This window comes from Balaenoptera musculus, chromosome 9 (assembly GCF_009873245.2).
Source record: "Balaenoptera musculus isolate JJ_BM4_2016_0621 chromosome 9, mBalMus1.pri.v3, whole genome shotgun sequence".
Classification (NCBI taxonomy): Eukaryota; Metazoa; Chordata; class Mammalia; order Artiodactyla; family Balaenopteridae; genus Balaenoptera; species Balaenoptera musculus.
In genome coordinates this window covers 5,707,411-5,731,962 of record NC_045793.1, presented here as the reverse complement: position 1 = coordinate 5,731,962, position 24,552 = coordinate 5,707,411, and the positions used below count along the sequence as shown (strand labels likewise).

General features: G+C 48.8%; 1 protein-coding gene across 12 annotated transcripts in view; it reads right to left on the bottom strand.

Moving 5' to 3' along the window:
- PRKAG2 (protein kinase AMP-activated non-catalytic subunit gamma 2) overlaps positions 1-24,552 on the bottom strand; it is a 285,917-nt gene that overhangs the window by 154,687 nt on the left and 106,678 nt on the right. The window contains exon 1 of one of the 12 annotated variants that reach the window (XM_036863648.1): positions 13,371-13,874. The exons of 10 other annotated variants lie outside the window; for them this stretch is intronic. In XM_036863648.1, the coding sequence (XP_036719543.1) occupies positions 13,371-13,464 (94 nt within the window). In that variant the 5' untranslated portion in view covers positions 13,465-13,874. Of the gene's footprint in view, positions 1-13,370; positions 13,875-24,552 lie in introns of those variants that run through there. One more of the 12 variants, XM_036863649.1, reaches the window with a different exon arrangement.

The following is a 24,552-nucleotide window of genomic DNA, read 5'->3' as shown; positions in this document are numbered from 1 at the left end:
GTTGCCATGTGTGACTGCCACGTCTCCTGGCCTCTCTGGGTCTCAGCTCCTCACCTCCACCTTTTACCCTACCTGCCCTAATAGAACTATTGAACGTGAAATGTGAGGAAGCCACGCAAGGGACATCATCACTGATAGCTCACCGTGATGTCCCAGGCACCCAGGCCAGGGCCCGGCCCCTCCCCGCTTGGCCCTGCTCTCTCCCCCAGACGCCTCTCAGGTCTGGTTCTCCAGGCCAGCGACCCGGGCCCGCACCTGGCCGGCACCGGGAGACACCTGCCCGCCAGACATGAGGCTCAGAGCCACAGGGCTGCCCACAGGCGAGTGGGGGGCTGCCTCGGGGCTCGACACGCCTGCAGCCCTGGGGAGGCTGGGGGAGGCTGCGGCTGAGGCCCTGGAGGGCTCTGCTCGCGAAGGCCAAGCTCCCCTCGGTGAAGCCTCCAGCTCAGCAGTTCCCACCCCGAACCCCCTCCTTACAGGATGCTCCCTGCTCACACCCCCAGGAGCCCCAGGGCTTGGCTCAGCCTCCAGCCTGGCGTTCTAGGTCTTCTAAAATCTAGCCCCATCTTCTCTTTCTAGACTTTTCCTTGACTGCTCCGCCCCCCGCATCTCCACCAATCCGGCCTCACCCCTGGGTCCGGAGCAGACGCCACCCCAACTCGCATGGGAGCCCCAGAGCATTCAGCCCCAGCAGCCGTCCTGGGGGCCCCTCTCCAGGTAGGTGTCCCTCACCACAAACCTACACGCAAGCCGCTGAGGCACCTCCTATGTCTTCACATCATTCTCAGCACCAGCCTGACGCACGTGTAATAAATACATGCATCAGACGGGTTAACCTGTGGGAGTCTGGCTTATCCAAAGATATGCACCAGAGACACTTCATAAAAAGGAACGTTAAGGCCCAGGTGGCCCGGGGGGATCATTTAAAAATGTACAGAAATAGTGAGTCACTATTCTGTGTACCAGGAATTAACACAGTACTGTAGGCAATTCTACTTCAAAACCAAACAAACAAATACGCTCATAGACAAAGAGATCAGAGTTGTGGTTACCAGAAGTGGGGTTGGGGAGTGAGAGGGGGGAATTGGATGAAGGTGGTCGAAAGGTACAAACTTCCAGTTATAAGATAAATAAGTGCTAGGGATGTGACGTACACCCTGATAACGTATAATTAACACTGCTGGATGTTATACATGAAAGGTGTTAAGTGAGTAATCCTAAGAGCTTTGAATCACAAGGGAAAAATATTTTTCTTTTTCTTTTATTTTGTATCTATATGAGATGATGGATGGTCATTAAACTTACTGTGGTAATTTCATGACGTATGGGAGTCAAATCATTATGCTGTCCACCTTGAACTTATAATGTGCTGTATGTCAACTGTACCTCAATAAAACTGGAAGAAAAAAAGTCTATGATTAACTGTAATAATTTTTTTTAAAAGCCCTGTTGGTGAGGAAGGAACACTCCCAAACTCATTCTATGAGGCCACCATCACCCTGATACCAAAACCAGACAAAGACACTACAAAAAAAGAAAATTACAGACCAATATCACTGATGAATATAGATGCAAAAATCCTCAACAAAATACTAGCAAACAGAATCCAACAACACATTAAAAGGATCATACACCACGATCAAGTGGGATTTATCCCAGGGATGCAAGGATTCTTCAATATACGCAAATCAATCAATGTGATACACCATATTAACCAATTGAAGAATAAAAACCATATGATCATCTCAATAGATGCAGAAAAAGCTTTTGACAAAATTCAACACCCATTTATGATAAAAACTCTCCAAAAGTGGGCATAGAGGGAACCTACCTCAACATAATAAAGGCCATATATGACAAACCCACAGCAAACATCATTCTCAATGGTGAAAAACTGAAAGCATTTCCTCTAAGATCAGGAACGAGACAAGGATGTCCACTCTCACCACTATTATTCAACATAGTTCTGGAAGTCCTAGCCACGGCAATCAGAGAAGAAAAAGAAATAAAAGGAATACAAATTGGAAAAGAAGAAGTAAAACTGTCACTGTTTGCGGATGACATGATACTATACATAGAGAATCCTAAAACTGCCACCAGAAAACTGCCAGAGCTAATTAATGAATATGGTAAAGTTGCAGGATACAAAATTAATGCACAGAAATCTCTTGCATTCCTATACACTAATGATGAAAAATCTGAAAGAGAAATTTTGGAAACACTCCCATTTACCATTGCAACAAAAAGAATAAAATACCTAGGAATAAACCTACCTAGGGAGACAAAAGACCTGTATGCAGAAAACTATAAGACACTGATGAAAGAAATTAAAGATGATACCAACAGATGGAGAGATATACCATGTTCTTGGATTGGAAGAATCAACATTGTGAAAATGAGTATACTACCCAAAGCAATCTACAGATTCAATGCAATCCCTATCAAATTACCAATGGCATTTTTTACGGAGCTAGAACAAATCATCTTAAAATTTGTATGGAGACACAAAAGACCCCGAATAGCCAAAGCAGTCTTGAGGCAAAAAAATGGAGCTGGAGGAATCAGACTCCCTGACTTCAGACTATACTACAAAGCTACAGTAATCAAGACAATATGGTACTGGCACAAAAACAGAAACATAGATCAATGGAACAAGATAGAAAGCCCAGAGATTAACCCACGCACCTATGGTCAACTAATCTATGACAAAGGAGGCAAAGATATACAATGGAGAAAAGACAGTCTCTTCAATAAGTGGTGCTGGGAAAACTGGACAGCTACATGTAAAAGAATGAAATTAGAATGCTCCCTAACACCATACACAAAAATAAACTCTAAATGGATTAGAGACCTAAATATAAGACTGGACACTATAAAACTCTTAGAGGAAAACATAGGAAGAACACTCTTTGACATAAATCACAGCAAGATCTTTTTTGATCCACCTCCTAGAGTAATGGAAATAAAAACAAAAATAAACAAGTGGGACCTAATGAAACTTCAAAGCTTTTGCACAGCAAAGGAAACCATAAACAAGACGAAAAGACAACCCTCAGAATGGGAGAAAATATTTGCAAATGAATCAACGGACAAAGGATTAATCTCCAAAATATATAAACAGCTCATTCAGCTCAATATCAAAGAAACAAACACCCCAATCCAAAAATGGGCAGAAGACCTAAATAGACATTTCTCCAAAGAAGACATACAGACGGCCACGAAGCACATGAAAAGATGCTCAACATCACTAATTATTAGAGAAATGCAAATCAAAACTACAATGAGGTATCACCTCACTCCTGTTAGAATGGGCATCATCAGAAAATCTACAAACAACAAATGCTGGAGAGGGTGTGGAGAAAAGGGAACCCTCTTGCACTGTTGGTGGGAATGTAAATTGATACAGCCACTATGGAGAACAATATGGAGGTTCCTTAAAAAGCTAAAAATAGAATTACCATATGACCCAGCAATCCCACTACTGGGCATATACCCAGAGAAAACCGTAATTCAAAAAGACACATGCACCCGAATGTTCATTGCAGCACTATTTACAATAGCCAGGTCATGGAAGCAACCTAAATGCCCATCAACAGACGAATGGATAAAGAAGTTGTGGTACATATATACAATGGAATATTACTCAGCCATAAAAAGGAACGAAATTGAGTCATTTGTTGAGACGTGGATGGATCTAGAGACTGTCATACACAGTGAGGTAAGTCAGAAAGAGAGAAACAAATATCGTATATTAATGCATGTATGTGGAACCTAAAAAAATGGTACAGATGAGCCAGTTTGCAGGGCAGAAGTTGAGACACAGATGTAGAGAATGGACATATGGACACCAAGGGGGGAAAACTGCGGTGAGGTGGGGATGGTGGTGTGCTGAATTGGGCGATTAGGATTGACATGTATACACTGATGTGTATAAAATTGATGCCTAATAAGAACCTGCAGTATAAAAAAACAAACAAAACAACTAATACTAAACTTTCATTGGGTTATTTGTATGGAAATATGTTAATATAAATGTTTCAGACATTACATGAAATTTCTAAAAATCTTATATTTGTATTTGTATGGAAATATGTATGGAAATATGTTAATATAAATGTTTCAGACATTACATGAAATTTCTAAAAATCTTATATTTGTATTTGTATGGAAATATGTATGGAAATATGTTAATATAAATGTTTCAGACATTACATGAAATTTCTAAAAATCTTATATGTTCTGGTATAATGTTATAAGTAATAATCCTAGTTATTACTTTAAAATGTATATCTCAGAAATAACTAATTTTCTTGTCAACTGCATTATTATGAACTTTCATCAAATCTTTAACCGTGGTCATTTTTAAGTCTTTTCTCATTTACAGACAGTTCTGGGTGTACTCTGATGATTTTGCAAATATGTTCCTATAAAAGGGTTTCATCTTCAAGAAATTCATGGAAAAGACTCTGACAAGTACAGGTTTCTGGTAACTGACTGTACTGCTGAACTGAATGAATAAGCATTTTCAGAACTCTAATGAAAAACTGATGAACTCATAAAAGTGCTAACAAAAGATCAAGATGAATAAAAAAATGAATTACATGGGACTGAGTGAACTGATGAGGATGAGAATAATTTTTGTGACTTTCTGTCTGAATTTAAAAAAAAAAAAATCCCACAAGGACTCAGAGGCAAAGAATATACAAATCAATTTTCACTGCAAAGTAAAGGAGCTGTTACAGTGGAGGATTACTGGACTGAATGTCAATATTATGACATAGTATGAGTGTGTTTCATGTTTGGTAATTGCAATCATTGTTGCTTTTGTTGTGGTCATCCATGTACAATGCTTGGTGTCAGTCTATTTATCTCTTGTAAAAATAAAATACAGTGTGTGTGTGTGTGAAAAAAAATAAAAAAATAAAAATAAAAGCCCTGTTGGTACAGAGTCCAGATTTCACAGTCTACTCCCAAGCTCGACACAGTGGCCCAAAAGATGGGTGTGAAGTTCGCCTTTGCACCTTCAGCTGAAATAACACGTCTACCTCTCTCTGCAGTGGGATCGTCTCAAACTAAGTCATATTTTAAAATCCACAGACAAGGACAGGGCAATCTGAAGAAATAACCTATTTGTATAAGGCATCCACAGGCCTAATTTTTTTTAGTCTAAATTTAGAATATCAGAGTTTCCTTAAAGAGCGTCTGCTTGCAGTATAGTGAGCACACAGCTCTAGGCAATATGGAGCTGGACAAAGGTCAGTGGGATGACCTCAGAAACAGGGCCCTCATCTCGGTCTGGGCAGCCCTCACCTGCCTGTGCCTCAGTATCTTTGGTCTGAAGGAGCCACACCTACACACAGATCACTTGCTCAGTCCTCAAGTAACTACCGAGTGCCTGGTATGCATCAAGCTCCATGTTAGGCTATATCAGTTGGGGTTAAGTTTGTCCTTATTTAACAGAAAAATCGAAAATAACAGTGGCTTAAGCAAGAAAGAGGTTTATTCTTCTATCACACAAAAGATGTCTGAAAGACAGGCAGTCCAGAGCTACTATGGCAGCTTCACAATGTTAACCCAGGCTCCTGTCTTTATTCTCCACTAACCTCATTCTGTGTCTTCCATCCTCAGCGGTCACCTTGTGATCCAAGATGGCTGCTAGGGCTCCAACCATCACATCTACGTTCAAGGCAGGGGAAAGGTAAAAGGAATGAAGGGGGATTCACTTCCTCCCCTTTTAAGAGTCTTTCCCATAAGTGTAAACAACATTCCCACATAGAGCTCACTGAAGAACTTCGTCACATGCCGTATTAAGCCATGTGCATTGCCACAAAATGAAACTGGGGTCCTGTTATTGAGGGACATGGGGAAAAGGAACAAGAGTAACAAGAGATCTGTCATGGAACTTCCCTGGTGGTCCAGTGGCTAAGACTCCAGGCTCCCAATGCAGAGGGCCTGGATTCGATCCCTGGTCAGGGAAGTACATCTCATGTGCCGCAACTAAGAGTTCGTGTGCCGCAACTAAAGATCCCACGTGCCATAACGAAGATCCTGTGTGCTGCAACTAAGACCCGGCCAAATAAGTAAATAAATTAAAAAAAAAAAGAGAGAGAGAGATCTGTCACTAGCAGAGAGAAGAATGAGACAGTCTCCACGCCTGAGGAGTTTAATAAGACAACCCAGCCAGATTAATTAAGCTCTGTGTTGAGTTACTGTTTTATTCAAACATAAGTGAGACTGAGGCAGGTCTTGGAGAGCCCAGGAAAGATTCTGTAGAGAACATCTCCAGGGCAGTGGACCTAGAGGAGGAGGTGGCAGGAAAAGCACAGTCGGTGTGATTCGCTTTATCTTCTGAAGACAACCGTGGACCCAGAAGGGCCCTTCTCAGCCACGTGACCCAGAGAAGCCTGGAATGAGGGCAAACTCCTCAAGGGCCGCTGTTAGCTGGGTGCTTGGCACTCCCAGGAAGCAGAGGTGGATTAGGGGCTGCCAGAGCTGCACGGCAGAACCTCCAGAAGAGTTCCATCGTGCGTTGTTTGGGAGAAAATCTGCTCTTCTAGGGTGGAACTGTTCCCTTCCCTGTGCTGCCGACAAACCGGCCACTAATCAGGCAGATCCCGCAAATGTGGACCTGCCTCCGGTGACGGCCACACTGATCTCAGCAGGGAAGTCAGGAGCAGGGGCGGTCAGCTGCGGAGGGATGGCCATCACCTCCCCGGAATGTCTGTGAGGGATGCTGAGCTGCGTGGTACCCACTGAGGATGACCTTCCAGGTGCCGGAGACACCCTTGAATCCCCCTGGGCTCCGGGAACCCCTTTACGTCCCTCCGTGTGCCAGGCCCGGCCTGCCCCGGACCTTTGCACACGGCTTCTCCCGTCTGGACCCCTTCTGCTCCCCTCTCCTCCCCGCCCCTGCCCGCTGGCTGCCAATCTCACCCTCTAGAGCCTGTTCTTGTCCAGAGAAGCCTTCCTGCACAACGACATCCATCCTTCTGACAACATCTCGATTTCCTCTTTAATATTTCATCATACGTTAATTACTATTTATGCGCATTTGCTCGGCATCTATACAGCTCACCACCGTCCCCTGCAGCTAGACCCACACCCCAAGGTAGGGGCTTAAGAGATGTGTTCAGTGAATACGTCAACAGAGAGAGCCATGGAGACGGAGCAGCAGGTGGGAATCGTGACGTTCACGTCTGAGGCCGAAGCGGGTGCAGAGCCAGGGAGAGAAGACAGACAGGACAGGGCTGAGGGGTCAGACCCGGGGAGTCAGGACGGTGAGGGGAGCTCTGCTCCAAGGAAACCCTGATGTGGAGCGACCTGTGCGCCTCCCGAGGGCCCACAGGTGATGCCGTATCCCCAACGGGCCCTTATGTTGGCCCGGCCACACCTTCCCATCACTTTGTTTATCCAGAAATTAAGCCACAATTAGGCAACCCCCAGACTCCATGTAAAAGTGGCTTAAAGCATCCCCGGCCACGTGTGTTTTCAGAACCCACTCCTCAGGCGTCCATCGGCCACACTAAGAGCGGGCGCGTAGTTGGTTCGTGGAATAGTGCTGATGACCAGTGGGGTGAAGGCGGCCCCCACGGGCTGCTGTGCGGTCACTCACAGGCATTTTCTAAGGCCTGGAGATGGGATGGAGGACCTGAAGGAGACCCGTCGGGCACAGACAGCCCTTCATCTTGCTCCTCAGACGCCTGAGCTGCTGAACTGCAGCACATGGCTCTGGGGTGCCAATCACCCTGGACTCCACAGGCCATGCACAGGTCTGACGGGGGGCCTCCCTGGGAGGGGACACGCTCCCTCCTGGGGGTTACACCCTGGACCACCGCCATGATCAGGAGTCACCTGCAGAGGCCAGCAGTGCCAGGGCCACGGGCCACAGCAGTACCAGAAGCATCTTGGCGCTCGGGTTCTCCAGAGGATTTGGACCGTGCACACTTTCCTTCTCAATCATTAAAGACAAATTATGACCTGAGGACAGAATGCACCTTCTCCTTAAATGCCCCAGGTTCTCAATCTGGTCTGGATGCTGGAAGCCCCAGCTGATGCCTTCTTGGGTGCCGAGGTCCCTGGGCCCTTAGGCCCACCCTGGTCCAGGTCCCGCCGGGCGGGTCTGGGTGACGAGTGGCGGTGACGACCCCAGCCAGGCTTTCTGGCCCCGAGGGGTCTCCATTACTTTCCAGGGTCACTATGCGAGGTCCACCCCCTCTCACCAATCTTCTTGCTCCCTTATTTCTCTATCATTCCACCAGGCTCTGCGATCGTGTCCTACCGTCTTCAGACACGTTCAGACATCCTCAGTCCTGGAATCACAGACACGCCGTGTCCGGGGTCAAGGCTCTCTGTCCAGAACTGGGATCCCCCCAGGGAAAGCAGCTCCCCAAACCACGCTTCCTGCTGGCAGCCCGCGAGCACTCCCTTCACTCACCGTTTCCACCACCACTGGGCCACCTTGTGGCGAGAACGGTCCTAGTCTGTCCCGCTGGGGGCAGGACAGGGAAGAAGGGACACCGAGAGCGACAGCCCAGCTGCCTGCCTGCCAGGTGGTGACTGACTGACTCGCTGGTGATCCAGGGTGTCCTCTGGGAGAGGATGAATCCGGAAGTGCTTAACTGAGACTTTCCTGGGAAGCCCTTGCCTGGGCCCCTCCTTCCACCTGTCATCTACGGGGGCTGGTCCAGGACCCGCCACGCAGCGCTTGGTGGCGGCCACGTAGAGGAAACCAGGGCAGAGGAATGGTGAGCTCCTCCAGCTCGGCTTAGGATGGGTGCACGGGAGGTGGTGAGCCAGGCCTCATTTGACTTCTAGCCCGGATGACGGCTCCTGAATTGTGTGCTCCCCCAGGGAGCACCGGTGAATGCTCTGCTCTGATCCCAAACGTTTCTGCCTCTGACGCTACGGAGCCTGAAATCTCCACTCCTTGCAAACGAGATGCTGCCTCTCCAGAGTCTTCTGTGTGGGCACAGAGGGAATGGGAGCCGGGGTTGGCGGCTCCGGGTGGGCACCGGGCCTGCGGAGGGGGTGGGGCACGGGCTCCAGGCCCAGCGCTGCCCTCACGATGCTGTGGCCCTGGGCAAGTCTCCGGCCCCCAGAGCTCAGCAGTCCTCTTCTCAAGACCCCTGTGCCCACAGGACGGTGAGGAAACCAGCCTCTGTGCCTGCCCTCCCGCTGAGTGCTTTGCTCTGCTTCCTGCGGTCTAACCACACTGGCCCCTTGGTGCTCCTGGACCACCCCAGGGGTCTCCCTCCGCAGGCCCTGAGCCTCCCATCTGTCCGGAAGGACCTACCACAGGGGTCTGCACGGCCCACCCCTCCTGTCACTCAAGCCCTCCGCCCAGCCGGCCGACCCCTCGTCCTGCCTCTTTCTCACTGGGCTCACCACCGCCCAGCATGGCAAACGAAAAGCCGCTTGGCTGTCGAACAAGCCAGACACAGAGGAGGAATACCGGGTGATTCCACTCGGACGAGGAACCTGGAGCAGTCAGTTCACAGAGGCAGGAAGTTGGTGGGGGGCAGGCAGAACGGACAGTTGTTGTTGTTCAGCGGGTGCAGAGGTTCGGCTGGGGAGGCTGGACAGTTCTGGAGATGCAGGTGGTGATGGCTGCCCTGCAGAGTCTGAAGATGGGTACCATTACTCCATTCTCCCTATTTCTCCCTATGCTGGAAATTTTCCATCATAAAAAGCTAAATACATATATTCGAATGAGTGACTGAATGAATACTGGGATCTCTCAAGTCCACCCCGATCTGGACACCAGGAGCCAGGCAGGCAGGTGGGCATCCAGAAGCAGCACGAAGACCATGAGGGGCCGGGCAGGGAGCAGAGGACCCCGGGGTGGGGGGGGACACAGTGCGGGAGGCAGGATGGACAACAGCCTTGCCCGCTGCTTGAGGCAAAGAATGACCCACGCTTGCCCCGGTGGCACAGCCAGCCGAGGGCTCCGCTGGCATTAACAGGGGACAACAGACTGGGACAGGCAGTGCTGGGGTGACGAGTGAGCCTGGGCAGGAGGAACTCTGGGGTTTTGCTCCAGAAGTGGTTGTGCATTCATCCCGAGGATGGCTAACGGGAGGAGGAGGCTCCGTGCAAAGCAAGATCCGCCAGAGGCTCTGGTCTCCAGTGTCACCTGGACCCCGGCAGCTCGGGGAGAGAGTGCCACTGTCCTGACACACCCGCTGGCTTCAGAAAGGATCTCTTAAGACTCCAGGTAGCTTTTGTTTAATTACTCGCCTCTAACTACAAAGGGTAGAAAAGCTGCTACAGTCAGTTCTGTTATCTGATTAGCAAAATCCTTTCCTAATCTTCCTTTTACATTTTTATTACTATTGCCACGTGCTCTTTGTCCACATAATCTGGATCTCTGTTGACCAAAGAGGCTCAAAGGAAAGGCTTAAGTCCAGATCGTCACTGGTCTATCCCACGGAGCACATTCACCTGCGGTGGGGCGTGCTTTTCTTAGCTTTGGAGGGGGAGCTGGGCGAGCGCTAAGCTCTGGGGCTGAAAGGGACAAGCTCTTGGTGAATCAGAACTTTCCAGGGTATTTTATCACAAGGCTTGAAGCGTTCAAGACTCCAACCAGAGCCGCTACTTCCAAACCAAAATGCCAGCCGCAAGCAAACGTAAGTGGACTTAGTAATTGCCAGTCTGCCAGGCCTTGATTCCCTCTCGTGGTGGGCCTGGCTGCTCAAGTGGCTACAGGGACAGCTGCGTGTGTGTGTGTGTGTGTGTGTGTGTGTGTGTGTGTGCACGTGCGTGTAACAAAGAAGATGCGTGTGCGCGAGGAATGGCTCCACCTTGAACTGGAGCAGAGGATACAGGGAGCGGTTCCTGGAAAAGACTGACGGGGCCACAGAAGCGGCCAAAGAGCACGTGGAATCATGCCGACGGCCTACGTTCGCTTGTTTTGGGGAAGCTGGAGGATGAGTAAAAGACAGACATCCTTACAACCCTCATGGAAGCTTTCTTAGGGGGAAGAAGAGGCCGTCTCTGAAATACTTTTGGCTACAGGAATAACTGCAGGAAGGAGAGGGAGATACTGGAAGGGAATTAGAAAAAAAAAAAAAAAAAAAAAAAAAAAACTCAAACAACGCTGCTGGAGAACCAGGAATAACCTTGGAGTGACACCGTTTCAATCCATTCCATAGCCAGCGATTCTGTAGTGAGAGCCTGTGACGCTTGGAGGCGACGGGGTCAGAAGGACGGATCGAACACTGCTTTGGGGACGTGGTCCCTGTCCCTGAGAAGCCTGGAGGTCACCGAATAGGCAATGGGGATGGTTTTAGAAAGGGATGGCTATACGGGTCTTGCCGGTGGGGAAGGTGTAGGTGGCAGGCAGGGATTGGGAGGATGCTTGGTCCACAGTCTCAGTTCTTTTTCACTCGGCGTATCCTTGGCCAGCACTGACTGAGGAGCCAGCACCTGCCATCTGCCCCTGCTCTTCTTGACTGCTCTCCCACTGGGATTCCCACAAAAGGAAAATCAGGATACTTGGGCTGCTTCCCAAATCCCAGAGGAAGGTTCTGGAAGCAGCTCTGATTTTTCCGACCCTGCGGTCAGAGCTGGGCATTTGCATGTCAGCACCTATGAAACCCGGTCGACGTGCAAATATTTTTTTTGATTTCAGAAGCAGAGGAGACAGGATGACAGTCAGCTTTTAAACACAAGGGGAGAAACCACTGGCAAATACTAGGCTTTTAACGATGGGACCACCTGTGCCCATTAGCAGAAACAGACTTTTAGTTAAGTAACAGGTTTGGATTTAATTCTATAGTAAATGGATGTTTATTACTTTATTATTTAAAAGAAGTGTCTTCTTTTAAAACCACATCTAATTAAGTCCAGGGAGTCTGTCATCCCCCACCCAGTCAGGCCAGGCATCGTGTTCTTCCAGAAATTCACCTTTGCACGCGATGCGATTAGACACTACTCTCTAGTTCCTTCACAAGAAAACTCCCTGAATTCCAGAGCTGCTGTCTCCTTGGCTTGTCTTCTCCGGTGTCCTCAGCATCACACTAGGTCCACCAGAGGCTTCCAGAAGTAATTCCAGAAGTAGTCGGCAAGTTTTATATTTACCTTTTTCTTTTCTTACTACAGGCATTACCTTGGAGATAGTGCACGTTCGGTTTCCAACCCACTGCAATAAAGCGAGTATCGCACACGAATTTTTTCAGTCTCTCAGTGCATAGAAGAGTAATGTTTCCAGTATAATGCAGCCTACTAAGTGTGCAATAAAATAGCATTATGTCTATAAAACAATGTACATCCCTTAATTGAAAATACTTTATTGCTAAAAAAAATGCTAATCATCATCTGACAACACAGGGTTGTTGCCACAAACCTTCAATTTGTAAAAAACGCAATGAAGTGAGGTATGCCTGTATTCTAGTTTTCACATACTGCCCGGATGTTTTGCCAAAGCCATTTCCCTACTACACACAACGAGTATTTTTTTTGCCAGGTACCATGTCGCATTCTACTCGAGGGACACAATCTACTGCACCCGTCAGCTTTCCCCATCTTTGCTACCACCGGGCTGTGTGAGCAGGGCCCTGTTATTCCATCTTACAACTGAGTGTTTAGGAATATCCCATGTCATACAAGCAGTAGCGTCCAGGGCAGGTGAACTCCGATTCTTAATAAAATGAAGTCTACCACCTCACTTTGGGTGGGCAGGCCCCAGCCAGGTCCCCGTAAGCTCTGAATGCTTTGGAATCTCCCTGCCTGACTCCAGCCGGGGAAAGGCACCACCCCCCGCAAACCCACAGGTCGCTGGAAATACTGAATTGCAGGTGCTTCACCCCACGTTCCAGCCACACTGTTCCCAACCCCCTGTACTGGGAGAAGCTGTAGAAGGTCCCAGAAGCCAGGGAGACCACAGAGCAGGCTTCTCTCCCAGGGGACGCAAATCAGGCAGGCGGTCTTCCCCCCCAGTTAACCCTTGACCTGCCTGATTACACAGCTATGGAGCAAGAGGGGGCGGAGGAACTCCTTCTCCCTGACCCCCAGCACTAGTTTTCTCTATACACGCACATTTCATTCTTAACAGCTGCAAATAACATTTCCAATCCATTCTTACTTTTCCCCAGGCCTCTGGTTTTGCCTAAATGAATGACAGTGCAATTGATCACTAACCTCATCAGGGCAAGTGAGAGAAAACAGCCTCAGGAAAAGCACTGTTGGGCAGTTCATGAGAGAGGCAGGACCGTCCGCAAGGACACACTTATCAATCTGTCCCTCTGACTACTGCCTAACAATTACACCCTCACGCAGCTGTCACTTAGGAGGCTGTGCACACACACACACACACACACACACACACAGGCCTTGGGGACCAGCAGAGAACTGGGCAAAGGGCAGTGTCCTACCAAAAAGGCCATGGGGCTCCGACTGCCGCCGCGCGGTGCTTCGGTTTGGGTCCTTGTGTCTCTTGTTCCCCCTGAGGCTGCCGAACCGCTTCATGAGGAGCTGTGGCCACAGGAGCGGGGACAGGTGAGCATGCCAGGCCTCGCAGGAGCAGCGTCAGACTCAGGTGGCCAGGGGCCAGGAGAGGCACTGCATCAGCCGGCAGGTGTGGGCCCTGAGAGCTCAGAGATGCCGCGTGCACTCAAGCCCCAGCCCGGGAGGCCAGCAAACGCAGGAGGGGCCACCCTCGGAGCCAGCAGCCGTGGGACAGGCCAGGCGGTCCCACCGCAGGGCTTCCTCCCCGAGGGACACTCGGCTGTCTTCACCTCTGCACCTCCAGCCCTGCAGCCAGAGCGGCCGCTGCCCTTAAGTAGGCAAGAAGCTCCTGGAAGCACACACAGGGCCTCGCCGTGGGTCTGTTTATGTCGTTAAGGTCTGCCACGCACTCAGACGCTCAGGGTTTTTTCCTCCTTAAAATTAAAAAGGGAGGGAAGACGAAATAGGCAAAAGGAGGGCAGGACTGCCAGTCATGTGCAGGTCTGCAGATGTCTCTTTAAAAAGACTGTAAAAGGAAACTACCCTGTCCAGACAATTCTTGGCACCAATTGGCCAGAGCACATTCCCATCATGACATGACATCACACAACTATTTTGATTCATGTGTTCCAGGGCTCCCCGGGGTCAGCAGGCTCCGGCTGCTTCTTGCTGGAGAAGCCACAGGTCCCTGGGCTGGAAATCGCTGAATCTATTTCAGCTCGTGGCTCCTTGAGTTGAAAGACGCAACACCACCTTTAAGGAGGGGACATGGGGTCCCCTGGAATTCAACGGGAGCATCTTGAGCCCTGGACTTGCTAAGAATTGCAGAATGACAGAACCTAAAGAGATTTTAGAGGGGATCAAATCCAACCCCCTTCCATGACAGATGGGGAAACTGAGGCTCAGGAAGGGGGTGTGACTTGCCCAAAGTCCTGTAACTAGTGGCCGAGCCAGGACTAGAACTCTAACCTCCCTGACTCCTAAGCCAAACCCCTGATCTAATAAAACAAAAACCTTCTAGTATGTATGTGTTTTGCAACTAAAAATAAAACTTAAAAAAAAAAAGATATGGGAAAAAACTTTCAATTTCTTTTGCTGATATCTTCACTAGACTAAAGGGAAGTTACGGAAATCCGCCACTTATTAGCTTTGTGACCTTGAGAAAGTGACTCCTTGTCTCCGGCCCCAGTTTCCCCTCTAAACCCAGACGAGACCTGCTCGTATTAGGATTTCATCTCCTTCCAGAAGTCTGAACGTCTAATGGCCATTTGCCATGACTTTTCTTTCTGCTGGGACTGATGGAGATCCAGTGATCAAATCTTTGTAGCCAGGATGCATGAGCAAACAAAGGAAATGTGTCATGCCCTCAAGGAATCTGAAAACGACTGGGGAAGACAAAGATAAACTGTTCTACTAATACTAACTACATAAAACAGCGATATGTGATCAATGCCCAGTGGCCAAAATGGACAAGGGTCATCTGCACAAATGGACGGAGAGGCAACCGCGTGGCCCTGCTTGGAAAGGAGACCTTGAGTTGGCCTTGAGTGTTGGCAGGTCCAGAGAAAAGGAGAGAGGCCAGGCCACCATTGAGCCTGTAGATGAACCTAGTTTTCCAAAACAAGTCACAAAACCCACCTCCACTTGGGTCCTCCAGGATACCAGTGGATTATATCTGTGTGAAAAATGGTAGCCCAGGAAATTCCCTGGTGGCGCAGTGGATAAGACTCCGCGCTCCCAAGGCAGGGGGCCCGGGTTCGATCCCTGATCGGGGAACTAGATCCCACATGCATGCCGCACTAAGAGTTCACATGCCACAACTAAGGAGCCGGCATATCGCAACTAAGGCCTGGTGCAACCAAAAAAAAAAAAAAAAAAAAAGTAGCCCAAACTTACTGTGATTAAGCTCTGAAAGAGTCTAAGAAGGTAGGTGTTGGAGTTTCATATTTAGAATTCCTCTTTTTAAAGAATCAATTCAGCTCTTAACAGAAATGGAAATATTCTCCTGATTTAAAAATAAAATAAAACAAAGCAGAACTTCCTTAGGAAAAATCGCTAAACAAGGATTCCAGTAAGAAAGGACCACATTCGATTAAAAGGAGAACGAAAGGCTTTGTCTAAGCCAATGCAAGATTCTTGTACTTTATGATAAAGTAGGTAGAAAGGATAACATTTCAAAGTCTAGCGACTAAAAGAGAATGAGTTTAAATTCGTGTGGGAAATAAACAGCAACTTGGGCATGTCTGATGGTTCTGTACATAGTTTATATGGCCATTCACTCATCAAGTACTTATTAAACCTCTACCAAATGTGCAGGACAGTTGTTGATGGAGGGGATTAGTGCTATGAATAATTCAAAGACATTCTTGTCCTCTAAGAACTATATTTTAATTAGTAAAATAATAGATCCCATTTGTGGAGTGCCTACCATATGCCAGGTGAAGTGCTGGTCACCCCACAATTATGATTTTATTTCATCCTTCCCACAAACCTGGGGGGCAGGTATTTTTATTTTTTTTATTATTAATTTATTTATTCATTCATTTATTTTTGGCTGTGTTGGGTCTTCGTTTCTGTGCGAGGGCTTTCTCTAGTTGCGGCAAGCGGGGGCCACTCTTCATTGCGGTGCGCGGGCCTCTCACTATCGCGGCCTCTCTTGTTGCGGAGCACAGGCTCCAGACGCGCAGGCTCAGTAGTTGTGGCTCACAGGCCCAGCTGCTCCGCGGCATGTGGGATCTTCCCAGACCAGGGCTCGAACCCGTGTCCCCTGAATTAGCAGGCAGATTCTCAACCACTGTGCCACCAGGGAAGCCCCGGGGGCAGGTATTATTAACACCATTTTATTTAAAGTTGAATAACTCTCCGTGGGGCCGGAGTTCACTGCCGCTGCCCAGCTGTGGGCTCCATATGCTAAGCATTCACTCAATAGGAACATTCCGTGCCCTCGCAGAGGGGAGTAAGGACATGGCAGCTCAGGCAGGGTGAGGAAAAGAATTACCTAGGTCATCTGGGGTCACTGTTCTGTTACTGAGATGGTAACAGGATATTCTGAAAAGACACGGTGGAGGTGGCCTGATTGAGCAAAAAGTCGTTTTGGGCCCAGAGCAGTTCTCTGTCCCACAGGATGGATCCTGGGAAGATCTGGATGGAAGGAGGTGAGGAGTAGGGTTAAGTGCAGCTCTAAGACAAGCTACGAGACGACATGATGGCCTTAACAGTGGACACAAGGCTCCAAAGAGACACCGACTTCACCGACATGTGCTTTTGACCTCACTCAAAATGTTCTTCCCAGGGTCAGCTTCACCCAAGAGCAGAGAAGAAGGCTGTAGGTGACAGTGGACTTCAGGAGCGGAGACGCAGCTGCGTGCGGGAAATCCTGAACAGGCACCCCGCTGGGGGGTGAGGTGGGGAGAGGGAGGACTGATTCGTAGGGTCTGCCACTTTCTGTGGTGCAAACACTCCAACCTTGGCCCATTTCAGGGCACCAATGTGGCACAGACGGGCTTGCAAAATTCGCAGGCATTTTACAATCGGCCCTCTTACCACTGGGTCTCTCTGTTCGATTCACACATGCCTGAAATTCCTTAACTTGGGACAACACCTTTGCACCACTGAGATGTGTGCAGATGCACAGGGCAAGGTGACACTCATGTTGCAGGCTGAGTGACCGAGGACACGTCCTTCAGCGCGTCTGACCAGCGGGCTGGGCGCAGTGGCCACTCTCAGGAGCACTAACCACCCCTTCATCGCGGCTTCTACCAGCGGATGGTCCCAAATGAACAAGACATGAAACTCCTTCACGCGGCTGTGATTCAGCTGGCAGGAATACGTCCTCATGGAATGCTTTCCACACTTGGGGATTTTTTTTTTTTTTAAGGAAAGAGCTGAAAAAGAAGGAACTAGTGGCTTCCAAGATGGAACGGTGTTTTAAAATGTATTTCTGGAGCCTACTTTACAGATCACTCTCTTGGCTGGTGCTACACCCGGAAGCCTGGAATAGGTAGCGGGGGTAGCAGAAGCCTTTATGTCTTAGCACTTTTCCCCAGGCTGAGGGAACAAGGCTTCCCAGATCACTGCCTCGATACTAGGTCTACAGGATCTGGGGAGCGGCGGAATTTTAGGGAATTCAAATTGCATTCTTTATTGTTTTTGTTGTTCTTCTTCTGGTTTTTCAAGTGTAAGACCACCCTGGAGAACTCGAAAAATAAAATGGCATTGAAGAATACTTCCTGGAGACACTGTATCCTGTGAGCTTGTTTCATTTTTTAAATTCATGTGTTTCTTTTCTCCCCGGCCAGACTGAAAGCTCCCTGACAGCGGGGGTCTGACCTGATGGGAGAAATATAATCAGTACTTTCTGAACGTCTTCTTACAGGTGGCTCACAGGCAGGTAGGCCAGGGGACAGACGTGGGCTGTGCGCGGCGCTCTCTGGTTACCTTGGGGGCAGTGTATCCTGTCCCGGGGGAGGGGGGGCATTAGCTGACCGTCCAGGAGCCCAGGGAGGCTGTGCTGATGGCCCCCCTTCCCTCCATCAGCCAAAGCTTTGCACTGACCCTAAGGGGTATCTTCTGGGCTCAGGCCCACAGCATGACGATGGGGAATGGGCCCAGGGACCCGATCTTTCGGATTTTACCAGGTGTGTTGGTCTCTGCACATCTGGATACTGCAGCCTGGTCAAGAGCCAGATGTGGAGGTGACGGTCTATGAGATGGCCCTGCCGGGGGTGCGCGAGGGGGGGAAGCAGGGGCGCCGAGGGGGGGTTGCAGACAGGTGTCCGCTCACCGCCGCTTCAGATGCAAGAACGGAACGCCCCACTGCCTCTGCGTGGCGTGCTGCATTTCTCCCGAGCTCTAACAGTTCCCCGGAGACCCTGGTGACCCCAGATGCGGGTAAACCAGTTCAACCGCTGGCAGTTGTCGGCTGGTGATCCGGAGGCCTGTTCTCACAGCACGGGGTGGGGGACAGGCGCTGAGCCAGGAGGCTACCACTGGCTTCTTGCTAGACCCCCGGCCTTGTCATCTGTCCGTGCGGACACCACAGTTGATGCCCAGCATCTGTTGGTCCCTCCACCCGCCCCGTCCCCAGCATGTGCAGCAGGAGGCCCTGATGGCTGAGGACCCAGTGGCCGTGGAGACAGGCCCACTGTCCGTCCTTCCATCAGAAGCCCAGGCTGGGCGGCCCACGGAACACCCCAAGGAGCAATCCTCCTTGAAGTCCACCCCGCCTCTGGATTTCCAGTTTTCGTATAATAATAAAAGTAATAGTAATGAAAAAATTTAAAGGCCCACACCTCCCTTGTCACGGAAGCCTCTCTGAGTGCTAGGTTATGTGCTGCTGCAAAGGATCTCACCAAGATGGTGACCAGAGGCCTGGAGGAGAGAGAAGCGGCTGAGACCCAGTGCAGACCTTCCCCACTTCTCACTCCCGGCTCCAGACACACCCCTCAACTGCGCCCCAGCGTCCAGGGCTGCCGGCCTGAGGAGGAGGCCGAGCTCCGTGCAGGCGGAACCAGGCGGCAGAGCAGGGCTGCCGGCAGGAGGGTGCATCCCAGTGTAGACCAGGGCCTTCCGTGTGTACTGAGTTTCCAGGCTCTTCCCAAAGCACTTTCCTTGGTTCTTCTCAACCAGGCTGTGAGGTAGGGAGGCCAGCCCTCACTGTTCAGTTTAAGAAACAAAAGCAACGGAGGTTCAGAGAAACAAAACGATTTGCCCAAGATCCCCCGGGAGCCAGTGGTGGGGCTGGGCTGGCACCCCGGGTCGGCCGGTCCCCCATCCAGTGGCATTCAGGACCCCAGGCTGCCTCTTCTGGGTTGGGATGTTGGAAAAGGAAATGAAGACACCTCCACTGCAAATGCACTCAGTAACCTTTACAGATCATGTGATGGCACCTGAAAAGCACCAGACCCCTGAAAGGCCGGGAGCCAAACAAAACCCCATTATGTAAGAGGCCTCGGCGGGGGTGGGGGGGCTCAGAGCCGAGGGGGGCTGTGCACCCGCTAGCGCAGATGTGCTGGCGCTCTCCTGCTGGTTGCAAAATACCGTGTTGGATTTCATGGAAAGTTCTAAAGGTCACCGTGGCACTTGACTCTGAGTGAGATCATGTGTCACCTCCTTGGGGCTTCCTCTCCTCTTCCCCAGAGCTGTTTAGGCCGTGGCTCCAAGGATGACACTCCCCGGCCGACTCAGGCACCCACGTCCCTCCTCCACGTCAGCTGCCCCTCCAGGTCACGCACGCCTCCTGACTCCTCCGGGAACTCCAGGGACAGGCGCTCTGAGTGACAAGAGGGTGACCTTTTTTGGCAAAGATGAACCACCTCGGCTTGAAGAGTTCAACTCATACCAGTGACATCTAAACCCAGTGACAATAGGGGTATCTTAATTTTAAAAATACAGAAAAGTACAGAAAAAGTGGCAAACCAATGGCAATAATTATTTCTAGCACGCCAAAGTGCAGCACCCCAAAAGTATGGAATCCCCAGCTATCCTTGAAATCTTCAGGGGCATGCATCGTGTGCCCCATGGAAGGACCCAGTGGGAGCCTCATTTAATTGCTTCTCGTGGGCCCTACAGTCCCTGGGGTCTCTCTCCAGGCCAAGGGCTCTGAAGGTGCCAAAGACAAGAGTTGATGAGATTTGCTCCCGACTCTAGCTTTCAGGTGGCCCCAGGGTGAACCCCAGACTCAAGGCCACAGAGCAAGTGCTCTCAAACACTAGATTCCAAAGGGTCTAGAGGCTGAGCGTCTGGCTTTTCTGTTTACTTCTCCCTCTAAGTTATGTCTTAGAAAGGCCAGAGGGCCAGAGGAATGTGCAAAACCCTTGGCAAGGGTGAAGACCCGTGAACTCACAGACTCGGCGGAAAGCCCGAGTGTGGTCCACTTGGGCCCTCATCTCCCGGGCAACCAAGCACTGTCTCCATTTTCTGGAATCCAGGGCTCCCAGGAGAACCCCAACTACTCTGGCATTTTCATCATTTGGAAACCACCAGTTTAGAACCACCAGCCTGAGTTGAAATTTGCCTGTGATCTGTTCCTTTTGAATGGTGAAATATATTCTCCAACAAGATGACACCCTGAAAGGTTTAAAAGACTTGAGTCAGACATAGCACCTCAAAGCGATACAGGTTCAGTTATCGGCATGAGATTCTGAGCTATGTCATTTATCCTTCCACATTTCTCCCATCAAAGAGATCATAGGGGCTTCCCTGGTGGCGCAGTGGTTGAGAATCTGCCTGCTAATTCAGGGGACACGGGTTCGAGCCCTGGTCTGGGAGGATCCCACATGCCGCGGAGCAACTAGGCCCGTGAGCCACAACTACTGAGCCTGCGCGTCTGGAGCCTGTGCTCCGCAATAAGAGAGGCCGCGATAGTGAGAGGCCCGCGCACCGCGATGAAGAGTGGCCCCCATTTGCCGCAACTAGAGAAAGCCCTCCCACAGAAACGAAGACCCAACACAGCCAAAATTAAATATTAAAATAAATAAATAAATAAATAAAATAAAATAACTATATGTTCCCTCTCTTCGTAAAAAAAGAAAAGAAAAAAAAATTACTTATGTTGAGAAATACTAAGAATATCGCCCCTAGAAGCAGGAATTAGAGATATCTTTAAAGAGATCATAATACAGCCTGAGCCCATTTTACAGAGGTTTTTGGGAATCAAACAAGATAAATTAGGAAAAATACCCTGTCAGCTGCAGAGCATCTTACACACAGACGGCATCATCAGGACCTTAAAGCAGCCCGGAGAGGGCCCTGTGTGCCTCAGAGGGCATCACCTGGAGAGCCCAGTTCTGAAGCTGCCTCCCCTCCCCCGGCGGCCGGTGCAGGGCTTTCTGCCTGGGCCCTGCATCGGGGAGAGTGCGGGGACACTTGGACTTGAACTGGGAGCACCACGTGTTTGCAGCTCCTCTTCCAGATCTCGACTGAGTCGCAGGTACTGGGACAGAACCCTGCTCTTGAGCCAAAACACTCAAAAGCCCAAGCACCGCATTTCTCGAACGAGGAGCCCAGGGACTTTCCTCCTAATCATTTCCTCTTTTCAACCACACACACAAAGAACCCCGGCATCTTAGCAGCAAGTTTCGAGGGAGGAGAGCCTGGTGCTATTGAAGGCAAAACACTGCTGCAGACCATGCAGCCGGTACATGGAAGGAGGCTCGCAGTCGCAGAGACCAGGGGCAGGGTACTCAGAAGTCCTTCAGTCCCTAAGTCTACAAACAACCTTCACATCTCAGCCGTGTGGCTGGATGCCCATCATAGGGCAATCTGGTAAGGACCCTAGATCATCTATAAAGAGTGAAATTATATTTGGTATCTCTTGAATAAGAAAACTGCAAAATGTTTAATGCACCTAACACTTGAAAAGATGCACGTTTGGGTGCTTAAAGGCTTAAGTTTCCGATATCTAGAAAGTTAACTTCTGTAGCTGGTTCATTTCCTGTGGCTGACAAAATATAACAAAGATATTCTATAATTCAGATCGTTTGCTAATTCAGATTGGCTTTATCCCAAATGAATCAGCTGTTACCATACCCACTGACATCACTCACCTCAGATTCTGCTTAAGGCATCATTTGCCATGGGGGCGATACTGTCCCTAAGAGGGTGAAAATTGGTTCCTGGGGGTGGGAGGGAATATCTTCTTTTTATATATAAAGCACAGATACATACAGCACATAAATAATACGTGGTATTTATGTTTTATTAAAATTGTAAGGGGGTGATTAAAGAACGTCTAAAAAGACTCTTTAGGAGGTGATCAAAATAAACGGTTGATTGATTTAAAAAAAAAGGAGAACGGAGGGAAATTGAGGAAGATGTGGGGAGTGAGTACTGTGATAAGACCACATGCAAGGTTTATCACTGACAAGCTGTACAATAGTTGAAGAGGTACATAATTTAAAGAAGTCCCTTTTGGGTTTTGGAGGAGTGGGGCAGGGACCTTTTGATATTGATCATTTTGTATTGCTTAATTTTTTTTTTAACCATGTGATTGAACTACTTCACTGAAAAACAAAATGTAAAAGGGAGAAAACAAAACACAAACAACAAAAACTCTAGTAAATGGTGATGAGTGTCTACAGCAGAAAAAAATCAGCAAAGCACGTTCTCAATTGCTAAACTGCTTTAGCAAATGCTTAAAAAAAAAAAGTTGAGGAACACTCGGAACTAGCAGCCTCTCCCACGCCATCGGCTCTCATTTTATCCCAACCTTCCTTCCGGGACGATCTGAGAGAACTGGCTAATGCACCAATGTTCTAGAACCCAGCGTCCCGGCCTTCAGGTGACTTGGGGCTGGTCGAGGGTTCTCGGAGGGTCAGAGGGTGAGGAGGAGGGTGAAAGGTTCTCCTCATGGAGAGAGGCCCGTGAGCCAGAAAAGGAGGCCTTTCAGCTGTCTCCTCCGGAGAGAAATGCTGGGAAGAAACTAGACTCACTGCAGTCAAGCACGAGGACTTCCTGAGGGTCAGAAGATGAAACTCCGAAATGGATGTTCCAGAGAATTTGCTGTCTTTTCTCTCCCCTCCCTAGGGGCTTTAAAGGAACTGTTAGACCCTGAGCCAGCCTTTCCTGATGCGATGGCAGTGAGACAGTCCCCTCATCCATCGGCCTGTTCTGGCCTCTCATCCTCCCAGGAGAGGTTCATTCCTCGGAATCAGGGACCTGTCCCCATCCTTCATGTCAACAGGTCTGAGTGTCTCCAGGGGCCAGGTACTAAGGAGCAGCACATTAAGTATTTTTGGTCATCAAAACCTTGCTGTCATCAAAATTAGACATTTTTGTACATCAAAGGACACTATTAAGGGAGTGAAAAGACAACCCACAGAAAGAGAGAAAATATCTGCAAATTACATATCTGATAAGTGCCTAGTGTCCAGAATATATAAAGAACTTCTACAGCTCAACAACAACAAAAAACAACACAGTTAAAAAAACAAATAGACATTTTTCCCGAGAAGATACATATACAAATGGCCAATATGTACATGAAAATATTCTCAATGTCATTAGGGAACAACAAATCAAAACCACAGTGAGATGCCACTTCACATCCACTAGGATGGCAATAATAATAACAACAACAAATGGAAAATAACGAGTGCTGGAGGGGAGGTGGAGAAATGAAAACCCTCATACATTGCTGGTGGGAGTGTAAAATGGCGCAGCCACTGTGGAAAATAGTTTCACCGTTCCTCATTAAGTTAAATAGAGGATTACCAAATGACCCAGAAATTCCACTCCTAGGTATCTACCCAAAAGAACTGAAGACAGGTGTTTAAACAAAAACGTGTACACATGAATGTTCACAGCAGTACTACTTACAGTAGCCAAAAGGTGGAAACAACCCAAATGTCTACCAACAGATGAATGCATAAACAAAACCTGGTCTATCCATGCAATGGAATATTATTCAGCCACAAACAGGAATGAGGTACTGACACATGCTACAACGCGGATAAACCTTCAAAATGATATGCTGGGTGAGAGAAGTAAGACACAGAAGGCCACATTTTGTATGATTCCATTTATATGAAAAGTCCAGAACAGGCAAATCCATAGAGACAGAAAGCAGATTAGCCAGGAGCTGGGTGGAGGGCCGAGTGGAGAGTGACAGCTGCTGGTATGAGGTTTCTGTTTGGGGTGATGAAAAAGTTCTGGAACACAGGAGTTAAATTAAACTATAACAGATACTAGAGGAAAATATAGGTGAATCCTACAATCTGGGTTTAGGGGCAGGCTGTCTACTGACGCCTAAGTGCTCACTGTACTGCTGAAGGACCATTTTCATGTCTCTTGAGAATTGTCTATTCATGTCTTTTGCCATATCACCTCAAAGATATCATTTTTTTTACAGCTATCTAATACTCCACTGTGTGGATGCACCTTCTTTATCTCATCCAACTACTCTCCTATACGTAAGCGTATTTCTAGTACGTCTGCCAAGAAGGCTTAGAAGCCATGACATCTCAGTTGCAATGAGCACACTTTGGATCTTATTTCTAAATACTTTTCACCACTGAAAGTAACAAGGGCTCTTTGGAGAACTGGCTAATTCAGGGACTGTGGCAGGGAAAGCACAAGATGAGGCGGGACGGTTTTGCTGCACCAGAAAAT